Genomic DNA, 14,920 nt, shown 5'->3' with positions numbered 1-14,920 from the left:
GGTTTAATAAACACAGCTCTAAATAACTTAAAGGAATAAAACACTTTATTTTAAAAATTCAAATACGCTTCGGATGAAAGCTGCCCCTTTACTGACCACCCACAAGTTCCAAGCATTGTACAAAACATTAAACACTTGTTCATACTCTTTTAGAGCAAAATTGCCTGTTCTGCCACACTCGTTTTTGCATGACGTTGACATTTTAGCTCCACTGTCATAAAATGACCAGTTCTTCAAGATTTGATCAAGAAACGAGTTTCTGATCCATAGATGTACATCATGAGGTTAATGCTGAAGTCAACTGGTGAAGTTTCTCTGTCAACTGTTACACTTAATGTCCTCTTCCTGATTAAGAGAAAATGAAAGTATTAAGGGTACAGAAAAATGAATATTTAATAATACTATTACCCAAAACTCAAGTTTAAAATCAGCATTAGTTCTTGTAAGGTTTAGCAAAAGTATTTTACCAAATTTAACTGTCATTTGTATTACACTTTTTTGTTTTTCAAATTAATAATACAGCAAAGTAAAGTAGAAGTAGGTGAAAAAATTCAAAGGGAAAAGTGATATAAAATGAAACTATCTATTAGGCTAAAGCAAAGAACACCATGGTGTTCTATGTACTTGCTGGCAAACAGAAATAAAAGTTGGTAGACATTACCATTTCTAGAAATTCAGTCATTTAAAGTTTTTTTTCCACTCACCTCTAAAACCACCACCCCCTCTTCCTCCTCTGAAACCTCCACCTCCACTTCCTCTTCCACCTCTAAAACCACCTAAAAATAAAGGAAACATTCATTAACTGTAACCTATCATATTTTTATAAGCCTGTAAATATCAATATAATTCTTGCAGTTGTAATGAATATATATTCACATATTTTACCTTACAGAATTTTTTAAGATAAAAATGGAGAAACTGTCCAGCAGCAGGCTAAAATCCTAGGTTACAACTTTTTAAACAAGTTTTCTGTTTTAATAAATTAGAAAAGCTTGTTACTTTAAAGGTCAATTTAGCCCTACCATTAAATGCATGAGTACCTCAACTTTTGCTTATTATATATACTTTTTAAATTGTTTTTACCCTAAGAACAAAGGGTAGCAGGTATGGGTGGTTTGGCTCTGGGGATACTACCATAAATACAATGTTTAAGGTCAATGGAGCTGCAAACACATCAACACTGATGGTCACATGCTGATGAGCCTTGAAATTTAAAATTTTTAAATCATTTTTTTCTATTATCCAACACGTTTGGCTTCCTATAGCAGTCTCTATTTTTACTCATTTTGGGGGCTAACTTTGTAAAGAATGATGAAATATAAAAACAGAAATTATAAAATGAGGAAACAAACACATACTTCCAAAATACTGATATAAAAAAATTAAGATTTTAAGAAAATATAGTTGTGAATGCTTTAAAATGTCATATATGAGACTGAATATAAAATGGAAATGAGGGGATCTCCATTCATCAAATTCTTAAAGGGGTACTCCCAAAAATACTTAAAGATATATGTTACTATCTCTTAAGAGATTATCTCCAAGCTATCGGGACCCCAAAAAGGTACATTTAAGGAGTGAAGTGATAATTACATTGAGAGGCAAAAGTGAAAACAGAATTCTCTCTTTTCTGATCCTGTACCAGAAGCTGTCCAACCCCGCTGCGCAGCTCCTCTTCCTTATCTCTTTGGCTCTGCCCATCACCCAGTCACCCACCCACCACACCATTTGCAGATCTAAGCATAGCCAATGCTGTATCCCACCTCATCCCCAGCCCTGCTCATTATCCAGCTGCCCACAATGATGAATGTACCCAAGCTGTGGGGAAATACATATGTCAAAATACTGAAATCAAAGCAATGAACTTATTGTAATAGTCTTTGGCATGACATCAGAAGATACGGGTTTTATTTCTGAGCTGCCAATTGTTTGATTAGAGCAAATTAACTTTTGTAAGCCTGCATTTCCTCATCCATTAAAAAAAGGATATCACCCACCTTCACAAGGTTTTGCTAAATATTAAAAGAATATACTTGGATATTAAAAGAATATATGACCAGCTCTTGGTATATAATCGCCACTCAATGATATTAACTAAAAATTTAAAATTCAATTAAGATAATACTATACTTTACAGAAACTAAGCATTATTACTATGGTAATGTGCCAAGATTGGAAGCAGCTTTATTTAAAAAGATAAATAACTATAAGGGAGGTCCGCTTCTATACAAAACTAAATTGTGCTATATAAGTTGGCTGCGGCTTTGAAATCTCATTAGAAATCTCCCCCGCAGGTAACTTACCACCCCTTCCACCTCTGCCACCTCCGCCTCTTCCTCCTCCTCGACCTCCCCTGCCACCGCCTCGTGGAGGCCCCTTCTCACCCGGAGGTCGAGGTAGAAACCTCTGCAACGGCAGCAGCTTATATGGGTCTATATAAAACTGGAAGTATAACAGAAATAATTAGTGTGATGTGCTTCACACTCATTATGTCCAAAACTGAATTCATTATCTTCCCCTAATTCCCTTCTTCTCCAGTATTGCCCATTTCAGTGAATGGTGACATCATCCACAAAGCTGTTGCAATGAGACATCTGAAAGATGGTGATATTTTTTATTTCAACTTCAACAGCTAACCAATTACCAAGACCTATCGATTCTACTTCCTATCTCTCTCATGAAACCATCCACTTTTCTCCATTTCCACTCTTTCAGGACTAAAGCAACAGCATCCAACCTGGCCCCTTCACACACAGTACTGACCTCTTTCCAGGGTGCTCTTTTATTTTTCTAGCACTCTCTTTTAAGTACAAATTTAACCGTATATATCCTGATAGTTAAAAACAAAATGAAGACTAAAGTCTAAATTCTTTCCCATGACCTGAAGGCCTTAACTAATCTAGCCCCTGCCTACCTTGCTAGTCATTACTTCACAACTTTCCCCACCCCTCCTAAATGTTCTGTGTCCAAGTTCTACCTCTGCCTTTTTCAGATCCATAAGGTGGCTTTACTTGCACATGCTGTTTTCCTTACTTGAAATGCACTTCCTCCTCCTCTGTGACTAGAGCAGTGGTTCCCAAGTGCTGGCCTAACCTTCATCAAAATCATCCAGAAGTTTCCTTTTAAAAACTGAATCCTCGTCCCTACCTAACACCTACTCGGTCAAACTTCTAGGAGTGGGACCTAGAAATACATCTTCTTAAAAGCTCCCCCAGGTAATTCTGATGTGCAGCCAGGTTTGGGAGTCACCTGTGGTCAACTTTCAGGTCTCCGCTTCAAACTCACATTCTCAGAAAGCTAATGCACTAAATTTGGTCTCACTACTAACATTCTCATACCAACATGTATTACTCCTTTACAGCATATATCATAATGTTATTGAAATATCTATGAAATCATTTAATATCTGATTTCTCCCAAATAATATAAGCTTTATAATTTAACATTATACTTAGAATGAAAGCTTTTCAATAAAATTTGTACATAAAATTAAAAATGTACTCCAGCAGTTACAGAATTGCTAATATGACCACAGATTACTTTCTGAAAACCTGAATTAAACACATTACTTTTAAAGATTAGTAAGTTCAGTGTCTAAAGTACAGAACATCTCAGTTTAAGAGCTTCACTAGTGATACACTGGGGAAGTCTCAAGTGCCTTAAGTAAAATTGTCCTAAGGTAGGTCATTCGTTTATAAAACCAAGGATCTAGGTATCATAAACTTGACTCACCTTCTGCAGTTTTTTAAAGGAAGATGCCTTCATGTTCTCTGACAATTTAACTGAAAAATACTATTAATTTTATTAAGGAATAAGCAATTAATATCAAAGATAATCTTCTGAATTCACATGTAAGTTTTAAAATAACAAGGTTAGAATATACAGAAATATTTAGGAAAAGTAAGAAATGACTTTCCAAACAGAAGTGAAATTTTAATTTTGGTTTTAAAACTTCCAATTCCACCATCCTATTGCAGTGGCATCATCATATCCAAAGCAAAGTACCTCAACCCTGTGGCACTGATCCAAGTGGCAATCATTTCTAAAACCTTCCAAAAAGGAAGTCACACTTATAAGGCCTATCTTTTCAATATATGTGAAAATACATCCCCCTTCTTGATTCTCCTTTATGGTCCAATCTTAGCAATACTCCATCCACTTTAATGAAGCAGCAAGTTTAGTTTAATCAATACTTAACCCCAGAAAAAATGAACAGTAACCTTTTAATGAGATAGCTACATCTTCCAATTAAAAAGGATACAAAATCTCTAAGTTGTCCAAATATTTCATCCACTTTTCCAATTTGTTCTTTGTTTTCTAAATAAACTGGAGCATTGAAATAAGGCACTTTATTTTCATCTGTGGTACATTTACAAACTATGTCATCCTCACAGGGGTGCAGGAACTCTCCTAATACTGAAATAGGACATGGAAATGTTAAAATATAAAACAATTTCAAATGATATTGACCAACCTCTTCTGGAAGCTTTCCTCTTGGCTGCCTGGGATTTCACCATATCTGTTCTGAGGCAGAAAAGCCTTCCTGGGTTAGTATACCAACTCCACAAAATACTAGCTATGTGACCTGGGGTACGGGTCTCACCTTCTCTGTGCTTCAGTGTCTTCATCTTTAATGTAGGGCTAACAACAGTACTGACACCTAACATATAGTATTATGAAGATTAAGTGCAATAATAAATGTCAAGTGCTTAGAAAATGCCTGGCATACTGAGACCACTCAATCTACAATAACAGTTATTTTACTATAATAACTATTATTATTTGATTAAACAACACTATGCTTCATTCTGTTGTCTCTTCCTTCTCCCCATCCCTAACTCTAAGTCAGTCTTTGTTGTTCTCTGGCCCTTTCTTTTTTTCTCCCCTTTCCTAAGTTCCTACTACCACCTCTTCACCAATGACTCTTCGATCTTTTCCAAGGAAGTCTGGAATCTCAAAATAACTACCTATATATCTGACTTACAGTCACCCCAAACTAAAATACTCATCATATTCCTGCAAAACCGACTCTCAATTCCTATCACCCAAGCTCAAAACCTGGAGCCTTTTATTCCTAGTATTAGCCAAGTTCTACTGAGTCTGTTTGCATTGAAATATCTCTCCCATCGAACCCTTCTTTTTTTCCTCACTTTCACCTTGCTCTGATGTGTCATGCGTGGACCGTTATGGAGCTAGGACCTTTGACTCTAGCCATTGACCTCTTCAAACCATTTTGCATACTGATCCATCCTACTCTTTATATTAGACTCTGTTCATCCTTTCTCTTCTTTGATGTAGGCTTCTACTGTCAAATCTCTCACTTTCCATGACTTCCATTCTACCTCTTTGATAATTACTCCAAAACTCCTCTAATTAGGTCTTTTTCTTGACTCCCCCCCGTAGTTTCCCTTCTGAGCAAGTTTTTTTTACTCACTTCACTTAGTTATGAGTAGCAATTAAAAGCATGGGCTTTGGAGTCAGGAAACTTGGCTTTGTCTCTCAAATACATCACTTACTGATCACTAATCACTATGACCCTAGCAAAGAAACTTAACGCAGAATCACAGTTTTCTTATCTGTAAAATGGGGACAGTAGGGGTAAACGCACAATATTACGTAGTTGTATCTCCCTTTCAGCCCAAACCCAAGTTCCATCTCCACGATGCATTCTAAGTGTCCTTCAGCTTTCTTATCTCCCCCTTACTTCGACAGCACGATTATATGTCACTTCACAGCCTCTCCGTAGGCTTGACTCCCCAGTCAAGCAGCAACCTCCGTAGGAGAGCTGGTGGATCTATCTTTCAGCACCCGACTCCCAGTCAAACTTACTAATAACACAAACCCACAACCTCCGTCCCCCGACCCCACTCCACCCTCGCCCCCTGGTGGGCCAAGCTTTGAAGCCTACTTACAAACTACTTGCTCTGGAGGTCCTTGGTCCTGGCCTTTGTTAAAACCTCCGCGGCCGCCCCCTCGTCCAAATCCTCCTCTGCCGCCGCCTCTGAAATTGCCGCCGCCTCCACCTCGGAAGTGGTGGTTGCTGCTGCCGCCGCCGCGACCGAAGCCGCCACCTCGATTAAAGCCTCCGCGACCTCTGCCTCGAAAAGACATGCTTGCTCCCACCTGGTTAGAAAAACAGGGCGTGCCTTTCAGTCACTGTGGCCTCTGGGGGCACCACCAAACCCCTCTGAGCCTCAGTCAGAAACCATAAAAGTGGACAACAATAATAATAGCAACCCTGCCACCTCACCCATGGCAAGGCGGCCAGCGACGAGCCCGAAGGGGGAGCGTCACCTCCCCATAGCCCCGTGAGCGCCGACCAACCACTCACCAGCCCCGTCACCCCCGGTGAGTACTTCCTCCCCCAGCTGGCAGCAAGGTCCTCAGCCGCATTCCCCCCCTCCCTCCGCTGGGTTCCACCTCCAGCATCCTCAGACCGCCCGGCCCCCTCCCGCCACTCACCGGCGCCACGTGCACCTCAGGCCCGGAGGCTCACACCCTCCCGCCCGGTACTTCCGCCGCACACGAGCCTCTTCGGCCACCGTACCGGCACAAAACGGAGGTCGGGAGGGAACCAACTAGAAACTCGAATAACTGGTTCAGAAAGCCAGCCAGTCACCCGCGGAATCAGGGACGCTGTCACCTGCACGAAAAAGCCTTCAGCGTTGGAAGGGTATCAATAATATCTAATGTCAACCGCTACTTTACAACAGTTAGGTCTATTTGCCTACGGAGAGCGGAGGAAGTGACGTACAATAGCGGCGTCCTTGGCAGCGTGACGTTGCAGGAAGTGCCGCCCCGCGGCGTTGCCCTTGGCGATGGCTGGCGTCAGGGACCGCCCCTCTCCCAGCGGCTCGGCTGTTCCTGGAGGCAGCTGAGTGGCCATGCACCCTGTCCTCTCAGGCTGGGCTGCAGTCCCCTCGCTCGTCAGTGGGTTGCGGCTCCAGCAACTGTGCTGCCCGCGGATCTGAGGACGTTTGAGCCGCGCTCTGCCGGGTGGTGGATCTGGCCGCGTCGGAACTTAGTGGAAGGGCTTGTCTGCGTTCTTTCGAGTCGCTTGTTTCTTCCGGATCTTTCGAAGTACGCACGATTGTGGGCAGTACTGCGCCCGTCGTTTTGTAGTATGGTTTCACGAAAGGAAGAAGAAAAAGTGTGTGTGCCTGTGTGTGTGTCCTTTTAAAGAAACTGTTACCTGACAGAAAGCCAGACTATATTTTTGTCTTTTGTACCAGATAGTTTATTCCTTTGTCAAGTACGTTTTCAGACCCGCAGGACACTGTCTATACTACAAGCCCCTCTCCCCTTCTGTCTTTAAGTCCTTGATATTTGACTTCAACTTCCGCTAAGACTTCTCTCCCAAAGAATAGCGCTAGCGCTTCTATTTGTTAAATTTGGTTGGTCTCTTTTCACTCGAATCTTCTGAGACCTTACCTTGATATTTAACGCAGTCAACCGCCTCTTTGAAAGAGGGTGGGGATTGGTACATTTTTTAGAGGGTTATTTTCATATTGGAAGAACTTCGTAAACTTAACTATGGAAATATTAGGAATCACAGTATGTCTTCTACACTAAAGTGTAAGCTTCTTGAAAAAGCATCAGTCATAGAGATAAAAAAATTTTGGTAAATGAGTTTTTATTCAGATTTGATACTTTAAATTCTATACACCATACAGAGGTAGAATTATTCATAACTGCCCTGCTCTATTTTACTCTGTTTACATTCAATGTTTTATTTCCATTTGGTGTCCCAGTATTATCCTCAACTCAGTGTGATGAAACCATTGAACTTTTATGGGACCTTCAAGATTACGTGGTGCCCCTTTATCTTACATGTAAGGAACTGACAGAGAAGCGAAGTAACTTCCCCAGCTAGTTAGCGGGACAAAGTGGAACCATGGATTCTCACAGCCCTCAGTCCTTTGCTGTACCACCACCCCCAGTCTCACTCCTTGCTCTCTCCAAATTATTCATCATTCTAATTCCCTGTTTGTCCTCATAGTAGCATCATACTCTTGATTTCTGCATCTTTGGACTCAAGCCTTTGAGCACTCTCCATCATCTTTGTCACCATCCCCACCCAACCTTGGTTGCAGTCTCTTTTATCTAAAGCGCTCAATTTCTGTTCATTCCATCTAAAGCTTGTACTGTTGTTACAGGCCTTCTGTTGCCACTACCACACTTTCCTCTGTTATTCCTAACCGAAATCACCCAGTATAATCTACGGCAACTCAAAAGTTGAGAAACAATTACAGGGAACTATAACATCCTCACGTTCTGAGCATCTTTGTTGTCTCAAATTAAATGCTTCCAGGCTGTTCTTCCTCCCATCTGTACTGCATGTGATGACATACTGAACTTATTAAAATTTCCTTGTACCACAGCCATCCTCAGGATCCCAAACAGTTCTCCATTTCCTTTAACAACAAGTCTAAAGTAAAATCTCTCCATTGACTAGGCCCTCTATATAATTAATTTTATTTCCCTCCAGTGCTGTACACCATTCCTCTGCCCCATCAGGCCAGCATCATTGCCTTGCTTCTCTTTTCCTGCCATTGGCAATCACGTCCTTCTTGGAAAAGCTCCATTTGCCATCCATTAGACCAGCCTTTTTCTATCTTTTTACCCTGGAAGAACCATTGGAGTAATTTTTATGTCTCAGAAAACCCTACATAATATAAATATATATGTAATATAAACATATATATATACATATATATATATATCTCCATCCTAGTACGTTAACATGATCAGCAGCTTATAGACATATAGACATGGTAGTCCAATAATAATTGTCAATGCTCTTTTTTTCAATTGTAGTAAAATACACATAAACTGTACCACATTAATCATTTTGAAGTGTATAGTTCAGTGGTTCACATTGTGTAACTTGGTGCTCTTTTGAGTAGAGAATGGTGTTTTTCTATGAATCTGTTTATTTTTGTCCAACTTACTAGCCTACTCTGTGTAGTTTCCCCCCTCTCACAAAGGATCTCAATTCTTTTTTTAAATTTTTTTATTGAAGTAGAGTTGCTGTACAATATTATATAAGTTACAGGTGTACAATATAGTTATTAATAATTTTTAAAGGTTACACTCCACTTATAGTTATTTTAAAATAGGATATCAATTCTGATGCAAATTAAGTGGGAGAGGAAACTTCAATTTTTCATTTAATTTATTAGATTGCAAAAATTGATTTTAATGGATATTAATCTTTTTATAGGCCTATATGTGCATAGAAGTGCTATTTTTGAAACTAAAGAAAATGTGAAATGTTTGTTTGTCTTTTGCTACATATATGGTCAATGCTGAGTTGATCTTGAGACTCAGATACACAGATCTCATTTTCAGCTGAAATAAGATTATTTCAGTCACTGTTTTTAAGCTCAAAGAAAAAGCTTGCTCACACAAGTAAGAAGTTGGAAAGTACAGTAAAATGTTTATTTCGTACGAATGGCAGGATACTCTTTCACAAAAATCCAGAACTCATAGAAAGGCAAATCAGTTAAGTTTCATCTTACGTTTATAATCATAATCTTACAAACTCTCCCTCTTCTCTCAAAGTCAGGTGCACAGGTTGAGGAGCAGATTCAGAGAAAGGAACCCTCATTCAGTCATTTACTTGTGTTAAGGGGAGGGAAAATACGGTTCAGTTTTGTTCTGCAATTCCCTCAGATGGTTTGGTCTTAACTTGAGACTTCCTCACTCTAAAGTGCAAGCAACAGTAGAAACATTTCAAGATTATTTTTGCCGTATGATTTTTCCAGAGTTTCAGTTTCCATTTAAAACCAAGAATCTTGTCACTTGAAATCAAGATATTTTCTCCAGACCCTAGTATTCCCACAATTCACTTTTCAGCTGAAGCATCCTGTTAAGAACCAAAATCAATATTAGTTTCTCTTACTGTATAACAAATTACCCCAAAACTTAATGGCTCAATGTAATAAACATTATCTTGAATAATCTCCATAAGTCAGAAATTCAGGAGCAGCTTAGCTAGGTGGTCTGGCTCTGGGTCTCATGACGTAGCAGTCATGACGTTGACTGGGGCTGCAGTCATCTGAAGGCACGACTGGGAGTGGAGGATCAATCTCTGAGGTGCCCTCAGTTCCTTACCACGTGGGCTTCTTTACAGAGCGCTTAAGCATTCTCATGACATGGCAGCTGTCTTCCCCCAGAACAAATGATCTCTTGAGTCATAAGATTTTATGCATGTGGCAGATTTATGTGGTCTTTGTCCAGGTTTTTACACAGTTTTTTTAAATGTTCTCAGGTAAACTGGTCTTTGATAAGGTTAATCATTTTTGTATCATTATCCAGAATTTTTTTCATTTCAGTTCCAAAAGTTTCTGACACCAGCAACTCTCCTGGAGGAAAGAAGGGTGTTGTGAATTCATTAGAATTTTCTCTTTTATGAAAGTGAACCATCTCAGGGAACAATGCTCAAATCATTGACAGGGCACCATCAGTCAGTTGCCAACACATTTCTTCCAAGATGTACCTTTTGTTTCCAATATGAAGACAAAACAGTAAATGTATCTTGGCCTTTGCTTGTTTGGGGCAGCATTTTATAGCAGAAAAATTTTCTCAAATTTCACCATAATTTACATCTTACAAGTGCTATCATATGACATTTGTTGTTGAAATCTGTTGATCCATCAGTCTGGATAAAAGGTTGTTTTTTGGTTTATTATACAAAATCTCTTTAGCATCATGTGATGTCATCAATTACATCAATTTATCAAACTTTGAGAGTGAAACCTTTTTAGTTTCTCATATAATGTCTTATCCTGACATTTTGCTCTCTCTAAATTTATATACTAAAATTGTGAGGTTCTTCCTAACTGTGGGCTTTTTTTCCTTTTTTAGTCAAAAAGTTCTGCCACTTGATAACTGCCTTTCTAAAAGGTGACTTTTTTTAAACAAGTTTTTTACTCTGGGATTCCAAAGGCCATTTGAAATTATTTGCTCTCTTACTGTGATTTGAGTGTCTTTTCAATTTTTCTGGAGCCATTGCTGCATTTATAAGTTGTGATTCTTTATTACTTTCAGAATTACCTAGACCTAGAATTCTCTTTCATCTCCCACTTTGTCTTCAAAAATCACCACATTGAACTCTAAGTCATGTTTGTAAAACAGGTGTTAATAAAGTGTAAAACAATCAAACTAAACAAGGAAATCAGAAAAGAAAAATGAAATCCTTATAACAACAATTCACTATTAACATACAAGCTCTATCCATGCATTACATTTGATTGATACGTCTCTTAAGTCTCTTTTCTTCTTTATCAGTTTTCTCTCCTTATTTTCTTTCATGGCATCTACTTGTTGTAGAAACTGAGTTTTTTATCTTGTAGAATTTCCCATCTTCTTGGTCGTATAAACCATGTTTCTCTGTCCTCTGTGTTTCCTGGAAACTGGTAGTTGCCTGGTAGTGAGATCTGGAGAATTGATTATGTTCAGGTTCAATTTTTTTTTTCCAAGAACACTTCTTACAGCATCACACGAGGAGGCACATGACATCTGGTTGTTTCTCTTTTGGTGTTGTTAAGAGTGATCAGTGGGATCAGTATATCACCCTGATCCATCTGTGAGAAAGTTCCCTGCCAGCTCTTCACCTGATGGCTTTAGCAGCTATCAGTGATCCTCATCTAGATTCATCTATTCATGAGGGATTGCAAAATGGTGATATGCTAATTTTATCTTTCTTTAGCAATTATTAGCTGAAATAAAGAACTTTTCTTCATTTTTTAATATTTATTTTTACTTAAATCCTTTGTTATCATTGTCCTTTTTAATGCTTAAATTGTTTCATCTTTGGCTGTGAGAAACCCTTCAAGTTTGGTCCTATGTCTGTTAATACCACTTACTAGCCTCTGATAGCTTCCTTGCTCTCTGACACCAGATGTCTCTATCTAACATATCTTATACATTTCCTGCCCCAGCCCTTTCTTTAGGGAGCCCTTGTTCCTTTTAGTAGGAAAGGGTATGTAAAGAACACAATCTGGCACTAAGGGGTGGTCATTGCTTCTGGATTATCACGACTTCCATGCCTTATCATTGGACAGAGATAGGAGATATCTTTAGTACATATTTTTAGAAAGAAAGAAAAAAAAAAACATGGTTTGTACTGATATGTCCAAAGTTAAGACTAAAGGGTTTTTGCTTCTTTTGAATTTAAACATGTGCCTCTCCTCCCCTGAAATTATGACATTAACATAATTACTTATTTACTTGAGCCTATATACATATGTATGTGTGTGTGCATAAAAAGTTGTCAAGTGTTAATGTTATTATTAACAGACTGCTGAATCCTATTTAAGATTTTGTTTGTATCAGTTTGCTGATATTTTGTTTAGGATTTTTGCACCTATAGTCATAAATGAGGTTGGTCTTCCTTTTTATTGTGCCGTACATACTGGTTGTGTAGCTTCTGACTACAGAGCACTATGTGGATGATTGTGTAGGAGAAGGTGGGGTGGGATGTGAGGCCTTGGGAGATTGCCTATAACTTGCTTTTTAAGTGCAGAGATACCCTGAACCCCATGAAGTTGTACCTGGAATGGTTCTCTGCTTCTCCTGTCCCAGTGTTCACTCCAGGGGAACTAGGTTAGAACATGCACTGCAGAGAGCCTTTTGTAGGCTTTATCCTGGAGCAAATGCTGAAGTAAGTTTCCTGAAGAATGGGGTACTGGCTCAACTGTTTTGCTCTTTATTTAATTGATTACCTAGTCTATCACTTCTCACAGATTCCACTGTCTTTACTTTGTGGTCTCCCTTATTCTGGATACAATTGTTGTCACTTACATCCGTTTAACATTTCAAAACCTCCTTTAAGTTTTGCAGTTGATCTCTTCCTCTCTGTTTTATGTCTTCCAGTAAATCTTCACTGTTTGTATCCTGTTGATGGACTCCCTCTTCATTTTTCAATGGTGCAATGGAATTATTTTTATATTTATTTTTACTGAGATGTTGGAAGGGAAGAGATGTAAACTATATAGAATGTCTGTCATTGTGAGCCATTTATTACATTTTCTATTTGTTAATTGCTGACAAATAGGAAAAGTCATTTTCTTATGTTGATTGTGTATCCAGTCGCTTTAATAAACTTTGACTTTAGGTCTAATAGTTTTCAATTAATTTTATCTAAGTAGACAGTCATTTCATCTACAAATAATGGCAATTTTGTCTCTTCTACTCCAATATTTATAATTTTTTTCATGTTTATTCCCTCCAATAACAGCAATATTGAAATATTGCATCCTTGCTTTTATTCCCAATTCTAATGGGTTTGGCTCTAGTGTTTCACCAGTGTATATGGTGTTTACTGTTGGTTTCTACCCTTTATCAGGTTAATGATATTTGTTCTTTTCCTAGATTGCTCACTTTTTTTAAAATTAAGAATTGGTGTTAAACTCATATCAAATACCTTTTCCATATCTTGTGATATAATTATACAGACTCTCTTATTTAATCTATTATTTTAATTAAAGATTTTAATATACTGAATTACTCTGATATCCTAATGTTGAACACCCCCACATTTCTGAAATGGTCCCCACTTGGTCATGGTATGTTATTCTTTTACTATATTGTGGTTTATGGTATATGGTTTGCTAACATTTTATTTAGGGTCTTTGCATGTATATTAATAATTAAGAGTAGCTTATAGATTTCTTTCAGAGGCTTGTCTTATCCAGTTTTGGATAAGTATATTAGAGTATTGCTAATAAGTTGGAGAGCTTTTAATCTTTTTTCATGTTCTGGAAAAGTTTAAATAACAGAAGAATGATCTTTCCTAAAAGAGTTGGTAAAACTTAGTATCTTTGGGGGTTTAAAATCTTTAACTTTTCCATGTCTTCTTAGCTATTAATTTATTTGAATTTTCTATCTCTTCCTGAGTCAATTCCAATAATTCTATTTTTCCTGGAAATTTTCTTCCAGATCTTCAGATTATTTGATAAATTGCACATGATTTTATCACTTAAGGTTCTAAGTGACAAGCCACCAAACCAACTCTGGCTAACTTTAGTAAACGAAAATTCACTTGGAAGATAATAGGATGTTTACAGTACTGACAGGTGACTAAGCACCTAGGCTTAAGAACTAAAGATACTTAACAAGGCCAAAGGGAATCAAAAGAAGCTTATTTTATAGCTGAAGCAGTCTAACCAGTATGCTGCTGCTGCTTCTGCTGCCTCAATAAATAATTCACAACTGTTCCTTTGTTCTCTTATCACTTAACTCAAGACTCCAACACCAGAGAGAGAGAGAGAGACAGAGGCTCTTTGATCAGTCCCTGGGCTATAAAAAGGAATGGAAAGAGGCTGGATATGGATTTCTCAACTTCCATTTGGAAAGCAGGTGCCTGGAATTACTCTCCCACCAAAACAACTCATAATAGAAGAAAGATAATTCCGCACAGAAAATTGGGAACCTATTATGAAGGATAATGGATGCTGGCAGCCCCCTAAAAATGTCCACTGAAATAGCTTTCCTCTAAAATTGTTTTACTCTCTCTTTTTAAAAATTATTTCTCAAAATGACTCGGGTTATTTATCAAGTCTACTACTTTTTTACTTTTTGGTTTATTTACTATTGCTTATGTCTTTATTAGTTCCTTTCTATCATTTTGATTCTTTTTGATATTTTTTAATGGTATCCTGAGTTGCATGCTTAGTTCATTTTTTTCAGTGCTTTTTTTGTTATAAAAATTTTAACATAACTTGGATATATAAATGTCTTTTTGCTTTCTTCTTTCTAAGCTTAGAAATTTCACCCCCTACCTAAGGTTTAATATTTGTTTCAATAAAATTTCTTTTAGAGATAAGAACCTTGATTCTAGTTTTAGCAATATTATAAAGTATATCAATAAGAATTTGGTCAGGAAAACCAAAACCACTATAAGTATTTTAAGCAG

General features: G+C 37.9%; 2 protein-coding genes across 5 annotated transcripts in view; one reads left to right on the top strand and one right to left on the bottom strand.

Moving 5' to 3' along the window:
• Nucleotides 1–27: 27 nt before the first annotated feature.
• GAR1 (GAR1 ribonucleoprotein) lies at nt 28–6,613 on the bottom strand. 4 transcript variants are annotated; one of them, XM_082389194.1, is made up of 7 exons: nt 6,463–6,613; nt 5,913–6,123; nt 4,262–4,416; nt 3,733–3,792; nt 2,304–2,442; nt 705–776; nt 28–345 (listed from the first exon to the last, which is right to left on the bottom strand). In XM_082389194.1, exons 2-7 carry the CDS (start codon nt 6,109–6,111, stop codon nt 332–334), a joined length of 639 nt encoding a protein of 212 aa, XP_082245320.1. In that variant the 5' UTR covers nt 6,112–6,123; nt 6,463–6,613; the 3' UTR covers nt 28–331. The 4 variants fall into 4 exon arrangements, with proteins under 4 accessions (XP_082245320.1, XP_082245322.1, XP_082245321.1 ...); XM_082389196.1 differs by lacking the exon at nt 6,463–6,613 and adding an exon at nt 6,332–6,452; XM_082389195.1 differs by lacking the exon at nt 6,463–6,613 and adding an exon at nt 6,251–6,377.
• A 240-nt stretch (nt 6,614–6,853) lies between these two features.
• The window catches only part of CFI (complement factor I), a 50,199-nt gene continuing 42,132 nt past the window's right edge, over nt 6,854–14,920 (top strand). The window contains exon 1 of the mRNA XM_082389172.1: nt 6,854–7,080. The gene's annotated coding sequence lies outside the window, so the exon portion shown is untranslated. The remainder of the gene's footprint in view (nt 7,081–14,920) is intronic.

The sequence above is a fragment of the Balaenoptera borealis genome, assembly GCF_965194805.1.
Source record: "Balaenoptera borealis genome assembly, chromosome: 4".
Classification (NCBI taxonomy): Eukaryota; Metazoa; Chordata; class Mammalia; order Artiodactyla; family Balaenopteridae; genus Balaenoptera; species Balaenoptera borealis.
This window is presented reverse-complemented; position numbering and strand designations above follow the sequence as displayed.